We start from the raw sequence: 12838 nt of genomic DNA, 5'->3' as shown, positions 1-12838 counted from the left end.
GGACTTTGTGTTCTACTCACCGTTTACTGCTTTCCTGAGAAGTATGTGTACTCCTTGTTCACACCTGGTATAGGCCCAAAGGGATCAGATCCTCTGGAAATCAACTTAGAAACCTTACCATTCTTGTTGAGAACACTTTGCCCTCACTCTGGCCCTCAACTGTGTCCTTTCTAGTCCTCCCGCACCAGGGCTGCTGAGGGAGACTCATGGCAGGCACAGTTTATACAGTGCTGTAGATGGATGCAGCCAGGCTAGGTGCATCCTAGGGAAAGCTTTCTGACAACTAAGTGCAGCTCTTAAGGACCAACATGGAGGGCCATGTACAATAAATACTTAAGTTGGAGAGGAAGGGTGTGTGTGTGTGTGTCAAATAAGGCACTAGCAAACGACCCCAGATAAACAGATTACAGAAGCAAGGACATCAGTGGCAGAGCTCTTAACAGCTCAGCTGGGTCCTTGCTGCCAAGGTAGTTTAACACGTAAGGAGATTCTAACACTGTAGGCAGTAGGATCCCCATCCCCTAAATTATAAAATAAAACGTACTATCTATAGCTTTATGGAAGGCTTAATTTTGCTCTGAAAAGAAAACCCGGGGACACAACAGAAAATCTAAACACTAGGGATTTGTAACCCAGAGCGGGAAAGGCTACATGCGCAAAGCTCCACTAAGACTACCACTGCATGCTTCAGGACCCCTCAGGACTTCAGCCCGTGTAGGAAATGTATATTACCGGATTGTTTAGATAAAAATATACTCCAGCCCAGCCTTAAGTCAGTGTCTTTAATAATAAAGCTGTTTTATGTCCCTCATCCATAAGAAAACCAGAAGGCAACAGTCTGGAAGTACAAAAATATATACTGGAAGAGATAACTTGTCTGATAACTAAATCCCATCTCAGAAAAGCAAAAGTACATTTAAGACAAGGCACTAAACCAGTGACCCAAAGACTATGGCTGTTTATCACCTATACTCTTCACTGTTAACAGGTGTAGAGTCTGGCTATACTCAGTCTCTTCTGACTTCCATAACCAACATTCTTTCCAATTAAGCAGTAGCATGCCAAAGTGAGGCAGAGATCTAAAGAAAACTACTAAGATCTCCCATTCATCCTCAGTCTTCAGTGCCTGCAGTCCAGTGCAGGGTGGAGATGCCATCCATCCATCCATGACACTTAGGTACCACGATGGCAAGTAAATGAAGGGCACCTACATCGTGTTCAATGTACATCTGTCTGAGGTAACTCGCAATGAACGAGAATCCTAATTCTCAAGTGCCTTTCTTAGTCATCACTAAGTACTAATAATGACCCCTGGCAAGCACCTGTAGCCACCCTTTTAGTAGTATACGCTGAAAACTAATAGCTAATGTGACCTACAATTACAAGTAGGCTTAACCTCAATCCTACCATGAAGGACAAAGTGGACTCCTAACACATTAACAGAGACTTTGAATTGAAAAGCATCTCCTTGAAGATGGGTACTTCTTTCAAAGGCTCACGGTGGAACCTTCTGGACACAATTCTCTCCTTTCTTACTGAAATTTATTGTTTAAAGATAACAATTCGGGGAGGGGGAATTTATAAGCTTACAGATTGAATTTAGTGCAATGGCATCTTACAGAGACAAAGTCAGTACAGTAGAATCCAAAAACTATCTCAAAAGAACACATTTAAGGAAACTTAAGCCACAAGACTGTTGCATTATGATTTAATCTAATTGCACACACACAAAAACCCTGAAACCACAACTCCTCCATATTTCTAAGAGAAAGGGTATGCATGCCTCCATATTCAACTGTGCATCGTTACAATGAACCATTTTGTGTATTTTACATCATGATGGATCAATTTGGAATCCCATGCAACACCTCAAGTCATAAAAAATTAATTTTAAAACTTTTGTTGAATGTTTTCATGCTGAAGATCAAAGACATTTTTTATGGGCAACTTAAAGAATTACAATATACCACACTGGTGCTTACTTTAAAATGTTAGTCACTAACTGCCATGATCCTGAACTGACTTTCAACACCTAAAAAATGGCTAACAAGGTGACAAGCAAAGGGGGAAGAACTTCCCTAATGTAGTGCCTCTTGGTTGTTACTTACAAAGATCGAACTGGGCAACCAACCGCTTTCCCAGGGATAAGAACAATGGCAACAGTGGGTTCGCTTGACTGACTACACAATTATGCTAGTATTTTATTAGTTCAAAAGCACTTTACAAGAAAATATAAGTATGGCTTCCAATAGGAATGTTATACCTGGACTTGATACCAAGCTCACAGATTTGAGTGTGCAAGGAAAAACAGGCTTTCAAGTTAAACAACAATTTGTAACCAAAACTTTAATCCCAAGGATTCTCACAAAAACATATTACAAATGACAGCATGAAAAAAAAATCTTGCACAGTAACTGAAAAGTTCAGCTCTACAATGTACCCTTAAACTGATAGGACACTGGTATCTTAGTTTTACATTTCCAAGTAAAGACATTACAACAGCTCTGCATCCGCATATAGCAACCAGGAAGGAACCGCTTTGAAAACCTTCAGCGTGTGGTTCCTACCTTTATCTGCTGGCTTGTATTTACAGCAGCTTCTAAAGACTGCTTATCATTCCACCCACAGTGCCACACTGTCTCAGCTACGAGGACTATAGCTTTATTCAATTTCTGCCAGTCGCTTCTGTATCATTAGTACATCACACTTAAAACTGGGCAGGATCTAGGTTTATTTCAGTCTATAAAAAACTAAAATTCAAAGAAAATTCAATCTTGCTTAAGGGAACATTGTAAAGTAACAATTCTTGATATCACATGCCTCCTATGATCCATTTGGAACCACAGAGAATTACATCGGTTTGTGTCACTGTTCCAAGAGACAAAACAAATTTGAACAGCTAAAACATCTTAAAAATGCACCAAGCTTATGAAGTCTCAAACAAAACTTTAATTTCCTGTACATACTCCTGTCAGATGAAGTTATTTCCTGTACACCACTTTTGCAAATTGGTCTTCTATTTCCTTTCATTTGACCTTGATCGGCTAAAAAAACAAAAAACAAAACAATCAAACATTATCTTAAGTACATAGTACAAAAAGATCATATCTGCATATCTTCAATAGTTCAGTCACTGATCTTACCTACGAGACCTAGAGAAGGATCGAGACGGCTTGTGATTTCTCTCACGAGACAGAGACCTTTCTCTTCTCCTATCTCTAGAGAGTGACCTAAAGCAAACAGAAGGCACATTGGTTTATTAAAAATTCACTTTGAAGAGAGGCTAGCTCACTCTAACTTAATGCTGACTGTGACTATGCTACCCAGGTCACTAGATTAGCCAGGGTTATGTAAATCTCACTAAACAAGTACTTTGAAAAACAGCTCAAAGGTATTAGAAGCTGCCATTTCTAAGAACAGGGCACCAAGACATTTACCTGCTTCGGCTTCGGGAAAAGCTTCTTCTTCTTGGGGATCTAAAAGCACAAACAGTAAAATTAGGCTAACTGCCAATTATTGTATGTGGCGTGAGGCATTTCCCAACTTTTCAATTTCACTGTTGGGCCCAGTGAATGTGCCGGAGAACTGGCACTCATCCTCCAAAAATAAAAAAAGAAAAGAAAAAAAAAGGCACAGAAGGATTAAGGAACAAAAAGCTCAAGTGAAAAGCAGGTATTCCAACCATGGATTCATTTTAACAAAGAATGCTTCACAGCAGATCTGTCCAATGCAAAACTTCATGTCAAGCTAAGTCCACTACCCCAAACACCACACCAAAATGTAGTCCCACAAGTAGTTCCAAAAACAGTACCATAAACCAGTATTTGGAACCCATGCAAACCTTGAAGTCTCTAACAAGACTTATGCACCAGGTGGATAGTGTAATTCCGTGAGAACGCGCTAGGTGTAAACATCGATGCCACTTAGTGCTACATTACAACTGCGTTTGTGACGTCACATTTAAGAGTGTGTTTAGGCTTATCAAAATTACTGTAGCTTGGCCCACACTTCACCCCCAATTTTTTTTTAAATTTGAAAACTGTTAGTAAAACCATTTAAAGGTGATAGGATTCAACAAAATTTTGCTAGGAAGAAAAGCTAAAATCTGTTAGAGATATTAAAATTTTAGTTTGGCATCTCACACATGCACATAAGTTCACTTGAAGGTCTAGTCACATTATGAGTTCCCTATCACCCTTAAAAGTTGTTTCAAGCAATATATTGTACGTTACCATTCAATTATGCACAGCCAGCCTTTGATCCAGAAAAAAGAATTACTTTAAGCCGCTTACTCCTTATTTTTAACCAGCAGTAAACTGTATAAGCAGGAAAAACTTACTAGTTTTGGGTTTCAACAAGCTAGAAATGGTGAGGTGAGGCTGCCGGACTGACGGCCAGGAAGAATTTGCTGAAAAGGTTTTGCCAGATGTTGCGTTGGATTTAGTTGGTTGGCGAAGGGGGTGTTGTGGATTTTTCCTGCTTTTTTGTTAGCCGAAGGCTGCTGCTGTAGTTGTTGTGAAGACATTTGGTAAATAAACAGCTGAGCTGATTGGCCAGGAATGTGTGGGCGGTCGAGGCGGCTGCTGCCGATTTGGTTAAGGTTGGAGAGAAGGCTGAGAGAAAACAGCATGCTCGGGAACCAAAGGGCGGTGCAACCTGACGACTGGCCAGCCTGGGTCATGTGAAACGACACCAGCCAAGCTGAATGGGGCGCGCTGGTCACATGACGCTGAAAGGGCTAGTTGACTGGCTAATGCAGATTCAGAGGGTGGTGAGAAGAGACATGATGGTGACTCTGTAACGGGGTTCATTTTTATTAATAGATGGACCAAAAAGCACAAAAAAAAATGAAAAACAAGCCATCAGTACAACCATCTATTAGCTAACAAATACTCTTTATTATGATGGGCAACAGTGTGTTGTTTTTCAAAATAGCAAAAGGGGCAAGATTTTGAACTCCTATCTCCTAGGACTTCACTCACCTGTAAGAGGTAAATTCAGTCCTACAGAGACTATTTTAGAGGCTTGATTTGAGGAGATGAGGAGTTTGTATCCAGGCAATACTGCCTGGTCCAAGAATGATGCCATTTCAATCATAAAAAAACTGACTTCTCTCCTATTTGGGATTCAAGAACGGATGACTGGGAATACTTTTAAGCCCCCTTTATTGGTCAGTGATTTAAGTTTGTTTCAGAAAGATTTCTACTTTACCAGTTGTAACATTAAAACAGCTGCCTGTTTTGATAAATATTACAATTGTGCTAGTAGAAAACACATCTGTGAAGAGCTAGTTGAATGTAATGTTGATCATTATGGAGTCAAGAAATGGAAAAAGGCCTAACTGAAGTAAAAGGGAAGACTTGGAAAGATGAACTAGAAGATGAACTAGAAGACAGATCCGAGACAGAAGTTACTAACTACCAACATGAATAATACACCTACAGACAAAAGCCAACACTCAGCACAACTCGCATACCCCAAGCTACACCCAGCCAATGGTTTGTAGAAACCTCCGATGTCCACAGTAAGTTAAAACCCACCAACAACCTTAGGAAGAAATACCTGCTCCTACTAGCTACTGCATTACACCAATGCCTTTCTCTAAAAGGTGCTCTCTCAAGTACCTGCGCCGAGGTGGAGGACTCCTCCTGCGGTAATCATCTCGAGGACGACGACCCCAAGAGGGAGGCGGGCCACGATTCCGACTTCTCTTTTCTCCATTCGACAGTTCCACTCTTACACGGCAGCCACATAGTGTTCTAAAGAGAAGGGACACTAGTCACATAATTGCCAATGGCAGTAAGGCTGTACTGCTCTCTCCCTATTTCACCCAATGTCAAATGAAACCTAAGTTTTGACAGTCTCAAGTGTTGCCCAGGCCTATTTGCTAAACACTTCACAGAGGTTAAAAGACCCAAACCTCAAATGGGATTTTTTAAAAGCAATAAATAAATTCACTACATATGAATCAGTCTAGCTAGATATATTGACATATACCTTTAATCCCAGCACAAGGGAGTCAGTCCTAGGCTACTGACTACAGGTTAGTTAAGTAGTTAAAAGCACTGGCTATTCTTGCAGACAACCCAGGTTTGATTCCCAGTACCCACATGGTGGCTCACAACCACCTATACACTTCTAGTTCCAGGGAATCAAACACCTTCTGTATGGAATACATACAGTACAGACATACAGGCACAAAACACACACATAAACACATTTTTGTTGTTTTTCCAAATGGGTTTCTGTGTAGCCCTGGCTGTCTTGCAATACATTCTATAAACCAGGCTAGCATTAAACTGAAGAGATCCACCTGTCTCTGTCTCAAGTGCTGCGATTAAAGGTATGTGTCACCACCTGGCTGTAAGTTTTTTTTTCTTCTTTAAGTTAAACTTTGACATGAGACCCAGTCTCCATTAAGGGAGGAAAAGAACCTGTGTAGAGATGTTTTTTGCTTGCATACAAAGGCCAGGCACCATATATGTGCCTGAGGAAATCAGAAGACATCAAGACACCGTGGAACTGGTGTTACAAATGGCTGTGAATCACCATGTGGATGCTGGAAACTAGACGAGGTCCTCTGCTCTAACTACTTACTGAGGTTCCCTGAACCACTCTTGATTACTGAGCTCAATGTTAACTGTTAGTAGCTATAACTCAAGTACTTTTCATGTATTCCTACCACGACTTGTTCCCTTGAATTTCTCACTTTTCCATACACTTCTCTAAGGATTTTAAGGCACGCTAATTACTTTGGCTCCCTTATATCAACCCCCTTCCAATACAAGAAACTCCACCTAGTCACATCCGGGTAGGGTTGATTATCCTGTCTTCATTTGTCCAGAGCCACAGCAGTGAGTTAAACTGGCATATTTGGGCCACTGATGAGATGGACCCCAGCAAACTTTCATTATTATAACTTGTAGGAACAAATGGCCTATCCTACAGCTTCAGAGCTACTGTCGGTCTCTTTTCACTTAAGGTACTGTGGCCTCGAGATTATTCTTGCCTTTAACTTGCTATGTAAGCAAGGCATCCTGAACTCGTCCCTAATTCCATGTGCTGGGACTTCAGGTACAAGTCCACATCTGGCTAAAAACAGCCAATGTGATGGCACGATATAGGCAGTCAGCTAGCAGGGCTCCAGTACACAGCCATTGTGTAAATGACCAAAAGCAATTATTACTGCATAGACCTAAAACACCAAAAAGCCATGGTCCTAGAACACTGAAACCAGGCTAACCGTCTGCATCCACATTACCTTCCATCCAGCTCTCGGACAGCGTCAGCAGCATCACGGGGATCCTCAAATTCAACGAAAGCAAAGCCAGGAGGGTTTCGAGCAACCCACACACTTCGTAGTGGTCCATAATAGCCAAAAGCCCTTTCTAATTCAGTCTTGTTCCCATTGTTTCCAAGATTACCTACATAAACCTTACAGTCCAAGGGACAGGAATCACGATGCATTTCTGTAATAATAAAAAAAAAACCAAACAAAATGTTAATTTATTTAAGCAGTCTACAGTTAAAAACAATTCCTAAGAAAATTTAAGTTAAAAAAAAAAACAGGCTTGGAAATGTGTTAACAATATTGACTATTTCTCTAGCATGCACAATGTTACAGATTCAAGCCTAGCACATATAACCTCTATTTAAAACAAAAATTAAAAAATAAACTAAAAAAACTAGGACTACTCTAAAAGAACGCATTCTGCCTCTCATCCTATTCTTTTCACTCATAATCCCTGGGAAACAAACCAACAAATTCTTAAGAAGCCAACAGGCAGGCAAACTGAATGAGGTCGGCCTACATGTTAAGTCTCAGGCCAGGCCAGGTGCGCTAACATATGTCTTTAATACCAGCACTTTTGCAGTGTGTAAGTGGTTCTGAGCTTGTGGGTCTGGTCTACAGACGGAGTGGCAGGCCAGCCAGGGCTACAGAGAAACCTGTCTCAAAATAAATATTTGGAAGGCAGGTGGATCTGAGTCAGATTCTCATCCTACTCTCATTTTCCAGGCCAGCAAGGGCTAAGGGTTACATAGTGAGACCTTAAAAAAAAAAAAAAAAAACCTGCCCTGGAACTGAGAAAAACATAGAAGGATCAATTATCACTTTTTCTTTTAAAGACAAGAAAGGTCTCAAGTATCCCAGGCTGGTCTTGACTACCTATGCCAGGCTCCATCAACCCTGTATATTATGAGGCTTGACTCTGTTTAACTTCAAATTAAATTTAACAACCAAAAGGAATGCTGAGTGGTGGCCTACATTTGTACTTTCAGTGCTCACAATTCACAGGTGAAAGCAGAAGTTCAAGACCAGCTTCTGCCATGGACAAATCAAAACTATCTTTCCCCTCTAAGGCAAGGCAGCTGTTTTAGCCATTTTACACTGTTCCTTCCCATTGTCACACAATAGTTGGCGCCAAGAAATTACAACAGGAAGTAGAGAGGGATATACCTTCCTTCATTCACCCAGTCACTATTAAGTTTGAATAAAAACTACCACATTTGGACCAAGTAAGCAATATACATAAATCCCTCCATGTGTAAAAAACTAGCCTCAGCTAAGATGCAAAACCTTTTATTTAAAGCTTCCTTAGGAGGGGTTTAGGAGGATAAAGGCACAGGGAACTAACCATGTCCACCTGAGCTGAGCTACAGGACACATTGTGGAAAAACTACAATTATCTTCTGACGTTCACTGGTGCATATACCACCCCACAAACACAAAATAGTGTTTTAAAAAGGCTTCCTTCCTTGAGCAGGACCTGTAATTCTAGTCTCCAGAAGAGTAATTAAGATCACAAGTTTTGAGGCCAGGCAGAGCTACAGTTAAGCCCTGTTACAAATGCTTCCAAGATACACTGTCACAAAATCTTCCTTTACTCCAGAATACCAATAGCACCTTTTGCTAGACTGACTTCCTTATAGGCAGTCAAAATTCACCAAGCAGCCAAATCACATGGTGAGTTTTAACATGTGTTTCACTGTAGACAGACCAGGCTAGCCTTGAACTCAAGATAGAGGTACCCAGTCTTTCAAGGCCTAGGATTACAATTATGCGTCATCACACCTAGCTCCATTTTCAAACATATGTTCAAAAGTCTAGATGTGGTTCAGGGGTAGGTAGCTTGCCTAGCATGCAACTAAAATTTAATCCCCAGCACTACAGACACAAGAAAAAAAAGTCAAAGCCTACACATCTCACACCACTACTCCCAATAGTGAGAGCTGTGCCAATCTAACTGATTACCAGGAGATGGAGATCCAAAATGTGCCACAATAGTCAGGAATACACTGCTAAGTATAAAAACCTTGAAGATATTCTAAAACCAGAAAAGACCATTACATTTTCCTACAAAGGAAATGCTCAAAATGGAAAATCCAGATACTTAAAGGGCAGGACCTTTAGCTTTTAAAAGCATAGTAAAGGACCACATGCAGGCCCAGCATTAAGAAAATCTGTCATGGTAATCCCAAGGAGAGGCAGGTTGCAGGCCAGGCCAATTATCAGGGAGTTCTGAGAAGTCCAGGGCTAAAGAAAGGGGCATCCCGGGCTGAAGCATACAGAGCCTGGGCTGCATGAGACACTGTCTCAAAAAATAAGTAGTACATCAGGGTGGCGGCGGCGCACTTAATCCCAGCACTCAGGAGGAAGAGGCAAGTGATCTGATATGGAGACCAGCCTGATCTTTAAAAAAAAAGTGAGTTCCAGGTCAGCCTGGGCTACAACGAGAACTGTCTCAGAAACAATCAAATGAACAAAAATAAGTATCTTGGAACCACACAACATCGTGGATGTATTAAAAACTGCCACAGCTAGAACACATGCATGCCTGCTGCTCACTAGACCAGAGGAACGACAGTTATGAAGTCAGGCTGGTAAAGTGATCCTATCTTTTAATAAAACATGCATAAATCTTGAGGGCTGCTAGGAATTCAATACCCGTCGACACACCCTAAAATCCTGCGTAAAAGAATTTTATTAAAAGGACACTTAGACAAAACCATACAATCTTGGGGACGTGCACTCAGTTAAGGATTCAACCTCACACTTCCGAAGAGAAAACCCTATTTAATAGGCTATTTCAAGTGTCTTTCAACTATACCCTATACTGTTCTAAAGCCGACTACTCTCAAAAACTAAAAATTTTAGTCCAGGCACACCTTATTTTGCCGTGACCCCACCCTGTGCTCAAGACTCCGTTGAGCGACCAAGCCATTCCCCGAAAATAAAAATAAAAACGAAAGAAGCTCTTAACTCATCCATCCCCGCTTCTCACACCTGTTAAGAGCACAGAGGTTAAAGAAAATCCCAACTCAACTTGGACCAGAATTTACACCGAGACACAAAGCCTGATCACAACCGTTTCAAAACAAACACAAAGTCGGCACATTAAAGAAAAAAAATAGGCGAGACCGTAAGGGGCTCAGTAAGTATTGAAAGATCTGTTCCTGAAAACAAAATTCTTAAAGACTCTATCCCATGAAAACCAGGACCAAGGAGGAAAAAAAAAAGGCGCCATCACATTAAAGGCCGCGACGTTTAGAGCTCAATCTCCCCCCCACCGCCGCACCCCAGCCCGGAGCAATTCCTCGCTTAAGCTTCCACGGAAGGATAATAGATAAGTCCCCGATTTACAGGCCTGGAAGCATCTTCGGCATTGCCCGGGGCCCCAGCCGCCGCCCGGGACCGAACGTCACAAAATGGCGGCGGCACCCCTTTGTCTCAACCTGGCGCCGCCATTGCGCCCGGCCCCACCTCGACTGTGCCAAACTCCACCTCCCTCCCTCCGTTCGCCGGTCTCTTACCGAGATCCTGGGTTCGAAAGGCCCAAGCTCAAATCCTGACGCTCCGACAAGCCCACCCGCTCCCCTCTGGCTCTGCTCCTACAGATGCTCTCCGTCCCGCGGCGTCCACGAAATGGCGGACCACCGCCGTCCCCCTCGCCCTATTTATAGCGCCCTGCTCGGCCACGTGACCTGCCCGGCTCCCCCAATCAGAGGCGGCGCAGGCCGTGACGTAAGGGCTACAAACGCTGCGAGAAACCGCGGTTACTGGGAGCGCGCGCCGGCCGTTCCGTCAGGTGGGTGGGGCGCGCGCGGTGGCGCGAGCTCGTCGCCGCGCGCCCGCTGGTCCCGGAGGTGTCGCGCTCCGCTCGGCCATTCTCTCGAGCCGCGCAGATCTACTCCCCCCCTCCCCCATCCTCCACTTCCGCCTCGGCTGCAGCTGGATAAAGCTGCCTGGACTCCGCCGCCATGACTCCCGAGCGAGGGCGGCTGCAGCGGTAGGCTGGGGTCGGAGTGAAACGTGCACGCTGGCATCCATGTCCAGTGAGCAATCGCAGACTAAGGAGCCTGAGAGTCGCTCTCAAGGTCACCGACCTGCGGACGATCGGACTGGTACCCCGCGGTGCCCGTCTCCCCCACAGGATGCAGGGTAGAGCCTGCAAAGTTTGCTCAACTCTTGTTTTCCCGCCTCTCGCCCAAACCGCGCGCGCGGCAAATGCGACATGGTGAGGCGGTACGAAAAAACACACACACACACACACAAGCACACAAACGGTCACCGGGATCGGGGATCGCGTTCACAGGGGTGGAGAGGAAGGTTCTGGAGAGGATGCCTTTAAGCTCTGCGCACGCAGCTCCGCCATGCAGATGCTAGGAGGGGCACCTGCAGCCTTTGTAAGGGCTTTGCTCTGCCTGCTAGGCCTTTGGGTCTTCTGGGCCTCTACACACACACACACACACACGCACCCCAGAATAGCTGAATACCCTCTTTTGACCAGCCACAAAGTTTGCCTCCAGCTCCCAGACTTATTTTCAGCCTGCCTCCGCTCAGGCTAGTCTGATGTATTGTGAAGATTCAGTTATTTCTGCTTCCAAGGAAAGTCAAAATATTAACCCGCTTTTCAGACACAGCACTTTAATTTCTTAGTTTCCCTAAGGTTATGCAGGGGGAGCGGGAAGGGAGGTGCAGTGCGGGCTACAGTTGTTAAACCTGTTTGTGTTGTGGCCTTCGGAAGATTCTAGCAAGACTTCATTTCTCTCTAGATTTTTTTTTTTCTCTTTCTGGGTTAGACACGCCCAGGATAGTAGTAATGGGGCTGATTTGGCGCCCTTTTGTCTGTGTCTCCTCCTTGCCCCATAATCTCAGCTCTTCCTTGGCCCAAGGGAACAGGAGTCGAAGGTTATTTTCATACGTTCAGTGAGTTCTAGGCTAGAATGAACTTCTTAGAGCCTGTCTAAAAACAACAAAAAATCTAATGTATTTAAATGACTTGTCATAGTCTCTGTTCCAAATTTTTTTTTGTTTATAAACCAAGCAAGTAATGGCTACCTTTAATCCCAGCACTGCTGAAAGCAAGTGGATCTCTGTGAGTTCGAGGCCTGCCTGTTCTTTTGTTTTGTTTTGTTTTGTTTTGTTTTGTTTTGTTTTGTTTTTCGAGACAGGGTTTCTCTGTATAGCTCTGGCTGTCCTGGAACTCACTCTGTAGATCAGGCTGGCCTCAAACTCAGAAATCCGCCTGCCTCTGCCTCCCAAGTGCTGGGATTAAAGGTGTGCGCCACCACCACCCGGCTTTTCTTTTCTTTTCTTTTTCTTTTCTTTTCTTTTTTTTTTTTTTTTTGAGGCCTGCTTGTTCTACAGAGTGAGTTCCAGGTCAGCCAGAGCTATATAGAGAGACCCTGTCTCAAAAAAAAAAAGTAAATAAAAATAAAAAATAAAGTTACTATTTGTGTAGGTGTATGTATGGGGACAGAGGACAAGTTTGTTTTCCTATCTTCATATGGCTTCTAGGGATTAAACAAGAACATCAGGGTTTTTTGTTTTGTTTTG

At 43.2% G+C, this 12838-nt stretch overlaps 1 protein-coding gene across 1 annotated transcript; it reads right to left on the bottom strand.

Annotated features, from left to right (window-relative positions):
• Nucleotides 1–768: 768 nt before the first annotated feature.
• Nucleotides 769–10921, bottom strand: Srsf3 (serine and arginine rich splicing factor 3). The gene is made up of 6 exons (XM_028767947.1): nt 10813–10921; nt 7262–7469; nt 5625–5759; nt 3438–3476; nt 3144–3230; nt 769–3044 (listed from the first exon to the last, which is right to left on the bottom strand). Exons 2-6 carry the CDS (start codon nt 7465–7467, stop codon nt 3017–3019), a joined length of 495 nt encoding a protein of 164 aa, XP_028623780.1. The 5' UTR covers nt 7468–7469; nt 10813–10921; the 3' UTR covers nt 769–3016.
• Between the last annotated feature and the right edge of the window lie 1917 nt (nt 10922–12838).

Source organism: Grammomys surdaster, unplaced genomic scaffold (assembly GCF_004785775.1).
Source record: "Grammomys surdaster isolate TR1022 unplaced genomic scaffold, NIH_TR_1.0 183, whole genome shotgun sequence".
NCBI classification, from domain to species: domain Eukaryota; kingdom Metazoa; phylum Chordata; class Mammalia; order Rodentia; family Muridae; genus Grammomys; species Grammomys surdaster.
The sequence above is the reverse complement of the archived record's forward strand: the minus strand, read 5'-3'. Positions and strand labels throughout refer to the sequence as shown.